This window comes from Eretmochelys imbricata, chromosome 2 (assembly GCF_965152235.1).
Source record: "Eretmochelys imbricata isolate rEreImb1 chromosome 2, rEreImb1.hap1, whole genome shotgun sequence".
In the NCBI taxonomy this organism is placed as follows: domain Eukaryota; kingdom Metazoa; phylum Chordata; order Testudines; family Cheloniidae; genus Eretmochelys; species Eretmochelys imbricata.
Window position 1 is genome coordinate 154,431,051 of NC_135573.1, and position 14,792 is coordinate 154,445,842.

The following is a 14,792-nucleotide window of genomic DNA, read 5'->3' on the forward strand; positions in this document are numbered from 1 at the left end:
ACAGTCTGAGGTCACAGAAGTCCCAGAATTCAGTGATGCGTTTACATGGGTTCCCTTCTCACCCCTGAAATCTGAGCAATGCCTCTACTGCTGCCGCTGCCAGCAACCACTGCCACAGTTGGCCACTGGCAGCCGCCTCTGCCGCTGCTCAGCGCTGCTGCTCTCTCCGATGCTGTTTGCCGCTATCTCTGCCACCACTTGCCACTGTTATCTCTGCCACTGCTTACTGCCCCTCTGCAATGCCGAGTTCTGAGCTTCTGCCACTTAGCCCAGTTCTTAGTGATTTCAGCTCGATTTTACTGGGTAATGGGGAACTTCACTGCTACTTCAGCCTCTGCATAGTCTCTCACTGCAACGCTGCCTGTATAATTTGAGCCGGGGTTCTAGAAGCATAAACCCTGAAAATAGCCATTTTTTAAAAAGTTTCTAGGTGCTTTTTTTTTTTTTTTTTTGCCCAGGGCTAGAATCATAAAGTCATAGAACTGGAAGGGACCTCGAGAGGTCATCTAGTCCAGACCCCTGCACTCATATTACAAATCATATTATTGATGTGGTGCAAGGTCTACGTCTGTTGAGTTTTCCCCAAGATAGTGCATGGCACACACTAAATTTTTGGGGGACCCAAATTGAGAACAGTATTTAAGAAAATGTACATTTTTACACTGCCCATGCATGAGTACAGAAAAATGGCTAGAATGTTTCCAACCTGGCCATTTTATGCACTTTAAACTCAACTCTTGTAAGTGCTCTAAAATCCAAACAGTTACTTAGATTGCTTTAAATTTGGTATCCCTCATGGAAACATGAGGCAGTCCAAAGGTGAGACCAAGGGGTTTCAGGCCATCCCCCCAAAATTGTTCTCTTCTGCTGCCTTGTTCTGTTAAACTGAGATTAATGACTGGATGAATCACAGACCTCGTGATGACTGTGAATTCACCCTTCAATTAACACAACTAAGGATAAGTTCATCAAAACCCCCACCTAAGACATAAGGAGTATTGAACTCAGTGACTGGTGGTTGCTGCAAATTTGTGAGTTATGGGGGGCAATTTCATTTTGGGGGGAATATAATCAAAAGTATTTTCTGGGAAAATATAAGATGTGAATGCTTCCCATGGGAGAAGTTTTGGGGATGGAGAAGTGCGGGAAAGGGAGAGAAGGGTTTGGGGCTGCATTACGGTTTTGGGGATGGATGGTAGGCAAGTGAGAGAGATTGGGGGCTCAGGTGAAGGAGACATGGGATCCCCAAGCTCTGCCAGTGCATTCCAACTCCCTGGCCCTCCCATTTCTACCATTGGACCCCATCTTTCCTGCACCCCAACCACCCTGCACCCCAGCATTACAAGTACACTCAATGCCCCTGATCCCAACCTTCCTGTACCTCCCAGCTCTACCAGTGCACCCCAATGTCCCTGCACCACCAGCTCTGCCAGAACACATCCAATCCTGCACCCCACACTCTGCCAGCACATCCCACCCAATCCTGCATCTCATGGGCGGCACATGAACCACCCCCAGTTCGGGGAGGCTGGCCCCCGGCCCTACCACTTCTGCCCAAGGCCCCTTCCTCACCAAAGCCCCAAGGCCCCCACCATGCATGGAGGAGACCCACCCCAGTCACCCCAAGTCCTGACCCACGGGTACTCCCCAAGTCCCAGACTGCTGGCTGCCCCACCCCAGTCCCGGCTTGAGTGGCCCCAGCTCCGGAGCCATGGGCAGCCCAAGCGCCAGGTGGTAGGGTTGCCAACTTTCTAGTTGCACATGTAAGCAGAGTCAGGATGAGCTCCACCCTGACATCTGGTGGTGAGGTGTGGCAAGTTGTGGAAAAGAACTTCAGGGGCCGATCTCATTTGCATAGGCACACCCACCCCGCCTAGAATGAGGCCATAGCTGCCCAAATGGTCACTTCGGCTGCTGTGGGATCCCCAGTGTCTCTGTTATTGGGGCAGGAAGAATAAATTGTTATTACCCTGATTATGGGAACTGTGCTTGGAACTGTACTTGGCCTTTTGTTATAATGGAGGGACTCACCATCAACTAAGTGGCACTCGCTAGGCAAGGGTCATGGGTTCCAAAACTCTGTGAATTGAGAGAGGCTGGGGACAAGTATTAATACTTGGCATGGGCTCCTTGGTGAGGGCCTTACATGCTAATTGCACTTCCTCCTCTCTCCACTGTGGAATATCAGAGCTAATTTTGATTTCATTAGAAGTCTAGTTACAGGCTGTTGAGCTCACTTTGGGCTAACAGTGCACCAGCACTGAGGCTCCCCTGCTACAAGCTGAATTCACCAAAGAGCTGAACTGACTAAGAGCTGAAATCACTGAATGTTGTGTTAAGTAGTGGGGGAGCCTGAAGATATAGTGTGGAGCAGTTTGCGGGACGGCTGGAGTGCCTTGTGGACAGGCTGGTGGAGCAGTTCGTAGGATGGCGGGAGCTGCTGGTGGGACGTGGAGCAGTTTGTGGGCCACGGAGTGGTGCAGAGCTGAGTGAAGGAGTTTGTGGGGCAGCTGGCGGAGTGGAGCGGAGCAAAGGCCTATGGAGCTGTGGGGCGGTCAGCTTCAGATCATGGAAGGTGCCTCTTACCCCTGTCCCGTCTCCACCCATCTCCACCCCGGTTGGGAGGTAAAGCTCCGCAGATAAACTTTCGAACTCTGGGGCTGCCCTGACCAGGGACAGAGACTTTTGGGTCATTGGACTTTTGGGACTTTGGGTGATTTGGGGTTGCTGGACTCAAGAACCAAAGGGAAAGGGGCATGCCCCAATTTGCTTGGGGTGGGTTTTTTTTTTTGCTCATGGGTTGTGTTATGAATCCTGTTGGTGGTGTTTCCCCAACATAATGCCACATTGTTTCTCTCTGTTATTAAAAGGCTTTTTGCTACACTCAGACTATGTGCTTGCGAGAGGAGAAGTATTGCCTCTTGGAGGCGCCCAGTGGGGGTGGTATATATTTGTCCCAGGTCACTGGGTGGGGGTTCGAGCCGGTTTGCATTGTGTTATTGGAATGGATCCCCTAGATATTGAACCCGGCCCTTGTTGCTGCCAACTCTGATGGGCAGAAGGGTTACACACAAAATGAAACACCCTTGCTCCGCCCCTTCTCCAAGGCCCCACACCCGCTCACTCCAACCCCCCTCCCTCAGTCGCTCACTCTCCCCCACCCTCACTCACTTTCACCAGGCTGGGTCAGGGGGTTGGGGTATGGAAGGGAGTGAGGGCTCCAGCTGGGGGTAGTGGCTCTGGGGCGGGGCCAGAAATGAGGGGTTCAGGGTGCAGGAGGGGGCTCCGGGCTGGGGATTGGGGTACAGGGGGGGTGAGGGCTACAGCTGGGGGTGTGGGCTCTGGGGTGGGACCAGAAATGAGGGGTTTGGGATGCAGGAGGGGGCTCCAGGCTGGGGCCAAGGGGTTCAGAGTGCAGGAGGGAGTGTAGGCTCTGGCAAGGAGTTAGGGTGAGAGAGGGAGCTCTGAGCTGGGGCAGGGGGTTGGAGTATGGGATGCAGGCTCCAGCCAGGCAGTACTTACGTCAGGCGGCTCCCAGAAACAGCCAGCATGTCTGGCTCCCAGGCACAGGGCCTGGGGGCTTTATGTGTGGCCACAGGCACCGCCACCGCAGCTCCCATTGGCCGCAGTTCTCAGCCCATGGAGGCTGCGAAGTTGTCGCTCAGGGTGGGGGCAGTGTGCAGAGCCCCCGCGGCCACCCCTGTGTCTAGGACCCTGAAATGCCGGCTGCTTCCAGGAGCCATGCGGAGCCAGGGCAGGCAGGGAGCCTGCCTTAGCCCCACTGCAACACTGACTGAACTTTTAGCAGCCCGGAGCCGCCAGCATCCATTTTCTGCCAGATGTTCCGGTCAAAGACCAGACACCTGGCAACCCCCCTGGGAAGCCTCAGCCACCGAGTGCTGGGTAGTCCTGGCAGCCCCAGCACCACATGCTTCAGGGGAGTGACTGAGCAAGGGCAGAAAGAGTAGCCTGCGCTGGGGCCAAGGGAGAAGAGCAGGATGCATGAGGGGATCTTGGGGTGAAGTGTGGGCAGGGCCTGGCTGTTAGGGGAGGATTAGCCTCCCCGGCCTACAATACCCACCACCCATGCTGCACCCCCAGCTCTGCCAGTGCACTCCAATCCCTTCGTGCCCTCCATCTCTGCCACTGCAGCCCAACCGTCCTGCATCCAACAGCTCTTCCAGTGAAGGAGACAGGTGTGCATGTGAAACTGGACTGGCGCAAAGAGCCAGGGGTGGGGAAGAGACAGGCAGTGACAGGGACAAGCTGGATGTGGGGGGTGGTCAAGCTTGGTGGGAACAGGCAGAAGGCCTGTGCCCACTACAGCACACTCCCCTGTCCCCTGCACAGCCTGGCATGGAGCCCAAGATCCCTGTGTTTCATCCCGCCTCTGCTGTCCAAAGGCCAGTGAAACCCACCGGCAAATGTGTGTCTCACTCCCTCGGGCTGTCCGCACAGAGGATGACAGCCTACTGCTGCTGCACTCACGCCCCTGGCGCGGGCAGTGGAGCCAGGCTGAGGAATAGCTTCCACGCTGCTCTCCAGGGGGACGCTTTCAAATCCCGCCCCATGAGCGCAACGCGGGAAGGGCGCGAAGCCCCTCTCTAGGACAGCGCGAGCCCCCTGCACAGGTAGCAGTGAAGGGCTTTCAGCGCAGGCGCAATGGAGAATTGGGAGGGAGGGGAATGGGAAAGGGTTCGGCGCAAGTGCAATAGGAGAAGCTGGGGGGGAGGGGGAGGAGAGAATTGGTTCCGCGCTTGCGCAGTGAGCCTGAGGTGCCGGACTGTCCCTCTACGAGTCTGGCGTCGAGGGCGGCGCCTGCGCACTGCGCGCCTGTCAGTGGCTTCCTGGGAGCTCGCAGTGCAGGTAACGAAGTGTCAGTTTTCGAGGCCAGTGTTGCTCCGCCTGGCCCCCGCCGGGAGTCGGCTGCGGGTGGGCCCGGTGGCCTGTGGGCAGGGCCGGGCTCTGGGACCGGGGAGTCTCCCACGCGGGGCCGGGCGCGGCGGGAAGCCGACCCCGCCACAGACCGCAGCCGGCCCGGGTGCGGGGCGGGTTGGGGGATGGGAGTGGGGGCGGGTGAGGCTGGCGCAGGTGGGTTTGGCGCTGGTGGGGGAAGATCAGGATGGTCCTGTGGTGGGTTTGGTTTGATGAGCTGTGCAGATATTGTGGGGAGCAACAGTTCTCCTTTTCCTTGTGTGTGGCGGTGTGACCCTAACTCAGGACAACCTGGGGCCCTGTGCAGGTCCTAACCACCATCAGGTCCTTTTCCTTTGTACTGTTGGGATGCAGGTGCAGTGGGATAGATCAGATAGGCCCTGTCCATGTGGTATGCTTTCAAATAGAGTTCAGGTGTCCTTGTATTATTTCTGACCTTGGAGGGCTCTGGTCTGAATTTTAGGATTTGTTATCTTTTATTTGCAGAGGCCAGTGCAGAAAAGTAGCCAAGGTCTCTTTAAGCAGCCCTCTTCATTGCTCATGGAGTCCAAATATCACATGTGTTCAATGTGGGAAGCAGTTTTAAATGTTGCCCTGTTACTTCCCTGATGTAGTTGCTGTCCTGAAGAAGTTGTGCGTTAGGAGCCTCTCCTGACGCACAGAAGAAAGAGGGGGCAGGGTGGCCCAAATTAGTCTTTACTCTTTATTCTCCTCTTAGTTGCTTACCACTCATGACAAAATCCCAATTCTCCCTTATATCTTGCAGCACTCTGCTCCCCAACTCTTCTTTTCTCTGTCCCTTGAAACATGTCAGTCTCATAATTCAGTTGTACAAATTTGTTTTAAAACAAGTATTGTAACATTAATTTAGATATCTATATTAGCTCCCTTTGTGAAAGCGCCTTGGGCACTTTACATCAGTAAAAATTTTAAACAGAATATCAGAAACCTGTCATTCTTTCATTGCCCAGAACTTTGTAGTTGCAAAAAGTTCTTTCAGAATTAGTTCTTAAGTTATAGTCCAATGTTTATATTCAGCATGATTCCAGGTTAGGACTGGAGATTTCAGCCTTGGGGCTTAAGCTTCCCCTGAATGACGCATCAAGTAGATCTGAGATAAAAAGGATCAGGACCCAAGGGTCTTTTATACAGATCCAGGCCTTCTCTTGACAGATAAGAGTTCTTTGGTGAACAACAGGCAATCATGGGAACTTTGAAGGAGGTCTATTTCCTAAGCATTACCAGTAATTAGCTATACAAATTAACATAAGGCAATTTATCCATTAGGCTGTCTATCACAAACTTTAAAGAGGCATATAGACAAAGACATTATTTCACCCAAGTTTAATCTAAATGTTAATATTTCCTTTTGATATTTGAATCAACAGGTATAGTGACAGACGGGAACTGCCTGTTTAGATGGCTAACATTTAACAAGATATGAGTACACACTCGGGCTGTCCAGCAATTAAAAAATTACTCGCACAATTAAAAAAATTAATTGCACAATTAAACAATAATAGAATACCATTTATTTAAATATTTTTGATGTTTTCTACATTTTCAAACATATTGATTTCAAATACGACACAGAGTACAAAATGTACAGTGCTCACTTTATTTTTGATTACAAATATTTGCACTGTAAAAACAAACGAAATAATATTTCAATTCACCTAATACAAGTACTGTAGCGCAGTCTCTTTATCATGAGTTGAACTTACAAATGTAGAATTATGTACAAAAAGTAATTGCATTCAAAAATAAAACTATGTGAAACTTTAGAACCAGAAGTCCATTCAGTCTTACTTCAGCCAGTTGCTCAGACAAACAAGTTTGGTTACAATTTCTAGGAGATCATGCTGTCCACATTATGTTTACAATGTCACCTGAAAGTGAGAACAGGTGTTCGCATGGCACTGTTGTAGCCGGTGTCACAAGATATTTACGTGCCACATGTGCTAAAGATTCATGTCCGTTCATGCTTCAACCACCATTCCAGGGGACATGCATCTATGCTGATGACGGGTTCTGCTTGATAACGATCCAAAGCAGAGCAGACTGATGCATGTTCATTTTCATCATCTGAGTCAGATGCCACCAGCAGAAGGTTGATTTTCTTTTTTGGTGATTCGAGTTCTGTAGTTTCTGCATCAGAATGTTGCTCTTAAGACATCTGAAAGCATTCTCCACACCTCGTCCTTCTCAGATTTTGGAAGGCACTTCAAATTCTTAAACCTTGGGTTGAGTGCTGTGTCTATACTTAGAAATTTCACATCGCGTTTTGTCAAATCTTCTGTGCAAGTGTTCTTAAAACGAACATGTGCTGGGTCATCATCCAAGCCTGCTATAACATAAAATATGTGGCAGAATGCAGGTAAAACAGAACAGGAGATATACAATTCTCCCCAAAGAACTTCAGTCACAAATTTAATTAACGCATTTTTTTTTAACAAGCATCATCAGTATGGAAGCATGTTCTTTGGAACGGTGGCCGAAGCGTAAAGGGGTGAATGTTCAGCATATCTGGCACGTAAATACCTTGCAATGCCGGCTACAAACATGCCATGCAAATGTCTGTTCTCACTTGAAGTTGATATTGTAAATAAGAAGCAGTCAGCAGTATCTCCCATACATGTTGTTTATCTTAGCAATTGGCTGAACAAGAAGTAGGACTGAGTGGACTTGTAGGCTCTGAAGTTATACATTGTTTTGTTTTTGAATGCAGTTATGCAACAACAACAAAATCTACATTTGTAAGTTACACTTTCACGATAAAGAGATTTCACTACAGTACTTGTATGAGGTGAATTGAAAAATACTATTTCTTTTATCATTTTTACAGTGCAAATATTAGTAATAAAATAATAATATAAAGTGAGCACTGTACACTTTGTATTCTGTGTTGTAATAGAAATCAATATGTTTGAAAATGTAGAAAAATATCCAAGAATGTTTAATAAATTTAAATTGGTATTCTATTGCTTCAGAGTGCCATTAATCACAATTAATTTTTTTATTGCGATTAACTCAAAAAAATTAATCATGTGAGTTAACTGCAATTAATCGACAGCCGTAGTACACACATACAGTTAGTGTCACCTCTAATTTCTAACAATACAGTGTAGGTTTACATTTCAAAGTTCTAGCCTTTCTACAATGGAATGGCCCTAATTACAATTTTATACTTTCTAACATGTCTCTACAGGTTGGCTCTGGTTCATTTATCCTGCAAGCTGCTTAACCCTTTCTGGCCATGCCTCACACTTTGTATAAGGTTCATTGCAATTATATAACAGCAGTGATTTGCATGATCATATTTTAATTAGCTAATATCACAGGGGGCATCACAGGATGTGTTATTGCGGGGGGGGGAGAGATGACTGGGTGGAAGTTCCCTACTGTTGTCAGAGTCCAATCAGAAAGTAGAGTCTCTGTGTTAATTTTCATAGTCCAACCTCTGGCCTCATTGGGGTGCAGAGGAAGACAGGGTAGTCGTTCCAGTGTCTGCTGCTGAGGTTTCTCATGGTTTTCCCAAACAGCAGCTGAGTGAAACTGACGTGATTTTTGTTAGCTTGCTGCTATCTTCAGTGTTGAGTAGTAGCAGTGAACTAAATAGTCTTGTTAATTGCACTCTGAAGCTGCTTAGGAAAGCCATGAACAGCAGCAAAGGCACTGAAGTTGTCTGTCTACACTCTGAGAGAGTCAATACGTCACTGGTTAATAAGTTCACATTTAGAAGATTACCTTGACAACTCTAAATCTGAAAACCTTATTTTTAACTTAATTTTATAAAGAACTTAAACTTTAAAAGCTTAGACCTTCTTACTTACCAGAATAATACCTCTTATGTGCTACTAATAAGTGAATTTTTCAAATTCAATTAAATGATATAATAATTTACTAATAAAGCCAACAAATCCAGCATATACACTTTATTTGTGTCTGTCCAGGAGGAGATTGTCAACCATCAATGAAAATACCATCTCTATACTAAATCCACATCTGAAATTAAGTTAGTAGAGACCGAAGATCAGATTGAGATGAGTCTGGAAAGTCCACAAAGGCCCCTTATTAATACAGTTTGTTAAACACAGCGGTTTAGAGACAGGTGGTACTGGGACTAAGATTGTTAAAGTCAAGAAATGGTTCCTTGAAGTGGGGCCTCACCAGTACCTTTTCAAAAATGGTTGACACCCTCCCTTCACAAAGGAAAGTGTCAATGATCCTCATAGATCAGGGTGGGCAAGCTAATGTCCAGCCTAAACCTCCCTTTATGCAATTTAAGCTCATTGCTTCTTGGCCTATCCTCAGAGATTAAGAAAAACAATTTGTCTTCCTCCTCCTTGTAACAACCTTTCACATACTTGAAAACTGTTATCATGTTCCTTCTCAGTCCTCTCTTTTCCAGACTAAACAAACCCAGTTTTTTCAGTCTTCCCTCATAGGCCATGTTTTCTAGACCTTTAATTATTTTTGTTACTCTTCTCTGGGCTCTCTCGAGTTTTTCCACATTTTTCCTGAAATGTGCCAAGAACTGGACACAGTACTTCAAATGAGGCCTAATCTGCGTGGAGTAGAGCAGAAGAATTCTCGTGCCTTGCTTACAACACTCCTGCTAATACATCCCAAAATGATGTTTGCTTTTTTTGCAACAGTGTTAAATTGTTGACTCATATTTAGCTTGTGATCCACTATGATCCCCGGATCCCTTTCCGCAGTACTCCTTCCTATGCCGTCATTTTCCATTTTGTATGTGTGCAACTGATTGTTCCTTCCTAAATGGAGTACTTTGCATTTGTCCTTATTGAATTTCATCCCATTTACTTCAGACCATTTCTCCAGTTTTTCCAGATGATTTTGAATTTTAATCCTATCCTCCAAAGCACTTGCAACCCCTCCCAGCTTGGTATCGTCCGCAGATTTTATAAGTATACTCTCTGTTCAATATCTTCATCAATGATTTAGATAATGGCATAGAAACGGACCCAGAACTGATCCCTGTGGGACCCCACTCGTTATGTCCTTCCACCATGACTGTGAACCACTGATAACTACTCTCTGGGAACGGTTTTCCAACCAGTGTTGCATCCACCTTATAATAGCTCCATCTAGGTTACATTTCCCTAGTTTGTTTATGAGAAGGTCATGTGAGACAGTATCAAAAGCTTTACTTTACTTTCTTTACGTTAATACAACTACAATACCCATCTGCTGAAGTGAAGAAACAGATTGACAGAGCCAGAAGAGTACCCAGAAGTTACCTACTACAGGACAGGCCCAACGAAGAAAATAACAGAACTCCGCTAGCCATCACCTTCAGCCCCCAACTAAAACCTCTCCAACGCATCATCAAGGATCTACAACCTATCCTGAAGGACGACCCATCACTCTCACAGATCTTGGGAGACAGGCCAGTCCTTGCTTACAGACAGCCCCCCAACCTCAGGCAAATACTCACCAGCAACTACACACCACACAACAAAAACACTAACCCAGGAACCTACCCTTGCAACAAAGCCTGTTGCCAACTGTGTCCACATATCTATTCAGGGGACACCATCATAGGGCCTAATCACATCAGCCACACTATCAGAGGCTTGTTCACCTGCACATCTACCAATGTGATATGTGCCATCAAGTGCCAGCAATGCCCCTCTGCCATATACATTGGCCAAACTGGACAGTCTCTATGTAAAAGAATAAATGGAACAAATCAGACATCAAGAATTATAACATTCAAAAACCAGTCGGAGAACACTTCAGTCTCTTTGGTCACCCGATTACAGACCTAAAAGTGGCAATTCTTGAACAAAAAAACTTCAAAAACAGACTCCAATGAGAGACTGTTGAATTGGAATTAATTTACAAACTGGATACAATTAACTTAGGCTTGAATAAAGACTGGGAGTGGATGTGTCATTACACAAAGTAAAACTATTTCCCCTTGTTTATTCTCCCGCCCCGCCCCGTTCTTGTCAACTGCTGGAAATGGCCCACCTTGATTATCACTACAAAAGGTCCCGTTCCCGTTCCCGCCCCCCGTCGTCGCCTCCCCTCCCCCCCGCGCTTTCCTGCTGATAATAGCTCACCTTTCCTGATCACTCTTGTTAGTGTGTATGGTAACACCCATTGTTTCATGTTCTCTGTGTATATAAATCTCCCCACTGTATTTTCCACTGTATGCATCCGATGAAGTGAGCTGTAGCTCACAAAAGCTTATGCTCAAATAAATTTGTTAGTCTCTAAGGTGCCACAAGTACTCCTTTTCTTTTTGCAAAAGCTTTACTAACATCAAGATATACCACGTCTACTGGTTCCCCCCCATCCACAAGGCTTGTTACCCTGTCAAGCTATCAGGTTGGTTTGACAGAATTTGTTTTTGACAAATCCATGCTGACTGTTACTTATCACCTTATTATCATCTAGATGTTTGCAAATTGATAGCTTAATTATTTGCTCCATTATCTTTCCGGGTACAGAAAGAAAGCTGACTGGTTTGTAATTTCCTGGGTTATCCTTATTTCCCTTTTTATAGATCAGCACTGTATTTATTTACATTTTATGAACTTGTCACTGAAATAAGTTGGTTTTTTTAACAAAAAAACAAATTAGGTTACGTATATTGTAATGCAATTTATAAATTAGGTGTTGGTCTTTGGCGGATTTGGGAATTTACGAGATACTTAGGATGTCTCTAAACTGCATATGGGAGTGAATTTCCCAGCCCAGGTCCACAGACTCATGTTAGTAGGGCTTGTGCTAGAATACTAAAAATAGCTGTGTAGACATTGCTTTGATGTTGTAGCTCATGCTGGAACTGGGCTGGGAGGCTTACTCCCAGATGCAATGTAGACATTCTTAGTGACAAAGTGTGAGAACATACGGTTTTCAGGTTTTGTTTTTCAGTGCATTTTTGTGTTTAGATGAAAGCCTTCAAAAATGTCAGACTTGACGTATATTCTTCAAATCAGTACTACATATGTGCTTATGCTTTGTCTGGAAAAAAATGTTCTGAAATAACAAAATACTTGAAGTGTCAAAGGAGTGTATTGAGTGTTTGTGATACTTTTCCCTTTAACAGAAGGATATACTGTGTTTTTTCCTTGAATAGATTGTGTGTTTGAATATGGGAAGGGGAAGTGGATAAGAAGTGGGAGGATATTAATACCCAGATGAAAACTTGTAGGATGAAGTTAAGACTGAGGGTACATATCAGTAATTTAGGATAAAATACATTACAGGAATATTGTAATTATAAAAAAAAAAAAAAAAACCAAACTTAGAATTCCAGGGAATTCAGAATTAAGGTTAAACTTAAAAGAAGTCCAAAGATGTTAAAGTGTGAAAATGCAATTTGGGTTCCCAAACAAGCTTAGCTTTTCCCCATCGCAATAGAATAATCGTATAATTATGCTTAAAGTATTTGTGGTGTTGATTAAACTTATTTTTAAAAGACACGTTGAATTTTTTCTCTCCCCCCTCCCTATGAGAAATCCTACAAAAATTGCTCTATATCAAAGTGGCTTCTATTATTTCCAGTGGGACAGAAGCCACAGGTTACCCTCAGTTGAGATGCCCTCTTTCAAATTAGCTCCTTCCTCCCATTTTTCTCAATAGAGGTGAAGCCAGCCTACTTTCAAGGAAGATGGTAGCTCCCAATACTGTTAAGAGGTAGAGAGCAACATGGTGAGGTGCTGGTGAATGGTGGCATTGGCCTTCTTTGTTTGCTGCTAGTAAAATGACAGACATTTTGAAAAGTGCTTTTTTTTGGTGGAATTATCTGAAAAAGAAGATTGTTGTTCAGTAAGGCTGGTGTATAAACTTTTCCCTTCTGAATGATAAAGGCAAAAATGACCATTAATCTTAAATCTTCAAATGTACCCTCTGCACAAGATTTCACTGAGTTTTAAAAACATGGGAAATTTGAAGAGAGAGCCCTCCATGATTTGCATCCCTGGGTGCTAGATCAGAGGAGTCCTTGTAGTCCTCCAAGCACAAGAATAGCTGTTTTATATGGCTCTTGCATGGAGAATTCCTCCTTATATGCCTCTCATTCCCCCTTAGCATCCACTCTAGGTGCATAATCTGAATCCTGATTTGTAAAAGGAAAATATTAGGTTTGCAATCAAATTGTTGACAAACTTAATTAGAGCAATTTGTATAGCAGTGTTTCAAGGAAGAACTATTAACCAAAGGAAATGCTTAAAGTAGAGCGATACAATAAAATTGCTTAATTTTTTAAAATATTTTGCTGTGTCTTACTGGTGTTTATAATAGTGATGCTATTTGTTACACTCTTGTTGCCAAAATTGGCTTTCTCTTTAAGTAATATATTGGAACTTTTTATTCAGAAGTGATAAGTAACTATCAAATTGAAATAGATTTTTCTAAACATTTTATGCTTTTCATCCAGGCCTGTTAAATTATGAAGGCTTTTGCATTTTGAGACACTGCTCAACAATGGAGGAAACAGACAGGGAAGCAGTTGCAACAGCTGTACAAAGAGTAGCTGGAATGCTTCAGCGACCTGACCAATTGGATAAAGTGGAGCAGTACCGCAGGAGGGAAGCTCGTAAGAAAGCCTCAGTGGAAGCTCGACTAAAGGTATGAAACTAATAGAGCTGAGCATCAACAAAGTGCATAACAAAACAGAAATATTTACTTTGTGTTCAGATTGTTCTAAGTCGTGGAGTTTAGTCTTTGCTCAGTACAATCAGTATGCCAAAGAACAATTGTACAATATGTGCTAAATTTTGCATGAATGAAAGCTGTATATTGATTGTAACTTCATAATTCATTGTGCTTCTAGATAATCACTCAAATACCCTGAATACCCTCAGATCCTACAACTGCTACCGTTCCGCACTAGGCACCCTCTATTCCTTATGCATTTTAATACCTAAGCAAATAAGGTTCTGTTATAATAATTGGCAATTAATGTTTCAATAAAACTTGAAGATTGCTTCTCAAAAAAAATCCATTCTAAAAATTTAGCCACTGATTTTACTTAGGTTTATAGAGGATCCCTGCAGATTCTAAAGTGTGTAGTATATATGATTCAGGGAGGGAAAGGCACCTGTGTCCTGTCTGAAGGCTGGGAAAATCCTTTTCCTGTTTGCCTTTATTTAAATGTTTAGATGTGTGAATTTGTTGAATTCTTATTAAATTTAAATTATTTTAAGCAACAATAATTTGCGATATGCATCTGAATATCTCTTAGTGCCAGTAGGCTCTTAAATGAGGAGTATTATTCTCCCTGTATCTGCAGAAGGCTGGGGTAGAAGGTTTCTTCAAGGAAATGAGAGTGGAACTTCATAACTTTGTCCCCCTTTCCTGAAGATCCAGTACCCTAATGATCAAAGGAGGGGAACTGAGAAGAATTTCTTATCTCAGTTTTAATAATCCAGCTAAGGGAGGGTTCACAGTTATGAAAATGGAAATGAAAGTTAAGTGGCAATTCTGATAGATGAGGTAGTAAAAGACCTGGTATCTATCTGTAGCTGTATTGGGTCTGCAGTGATGACAGAAAAATATGGTATTATAATTAAGAACTGCATATTTGACTTGGAAGACACATAGGGAGCAGATATTTAAGAATAACACTTGCAGTTCATTTGTTCTGAGGATCTCAAAATGCCTTAAAAACATCTAATTAATTTAGCCTCACAATACCTCTTTGAGGATACAGAAGTATTCAGGGCTCCCACTTGGTTCTAGAGCTTCCATCGTGAGATTGCCAATAACTTCTATAACTCTGAAGGCTTTTTGTCATGTTCAGGGTGCTGGTTTGCATGTCATGTTCAACTAAACCACTGATACCTCAGTTCCGCCAGAATACTTCAGGTCAGTTCTTT

The 14,792-nt window shown here is 44.5% G+C and overlaps 1 protein-coding gene across 2 annotated transcripts in view; it reads left to right on the forward strand.

The window, feature by feature from the left end:
- Window positions 1–4,764: 4,764 nt before the first annotated feature.
- EXOC3 (exocyst complex component 3) overlaps window positions 4,765–14,792 on the forward strand; it is a 35,908-nt gene continuing 25,880 nt past the window's right edge. Inside the window, exons 1-2 of one of the 2 annotated variants that reach the window (XM_077810850.1) lie at window positions 4,765–4,866; window positions 13,352–13,542. In XM_077810850.1, coding sequence (XP_077666976.1) covers window positions 13,399–13,542 — 144 coding nt within the window. In that variant the 5' untranslated portion in view covers window positions 4,765–4,866; window positions 13,352–13,398. The remainder of the gene's footprint in view (window positions 4,867–13,351; window positions 13,543–14,792) is intronic. The other variant, XM_077810851.1, reaches the window with a different exon arrangement.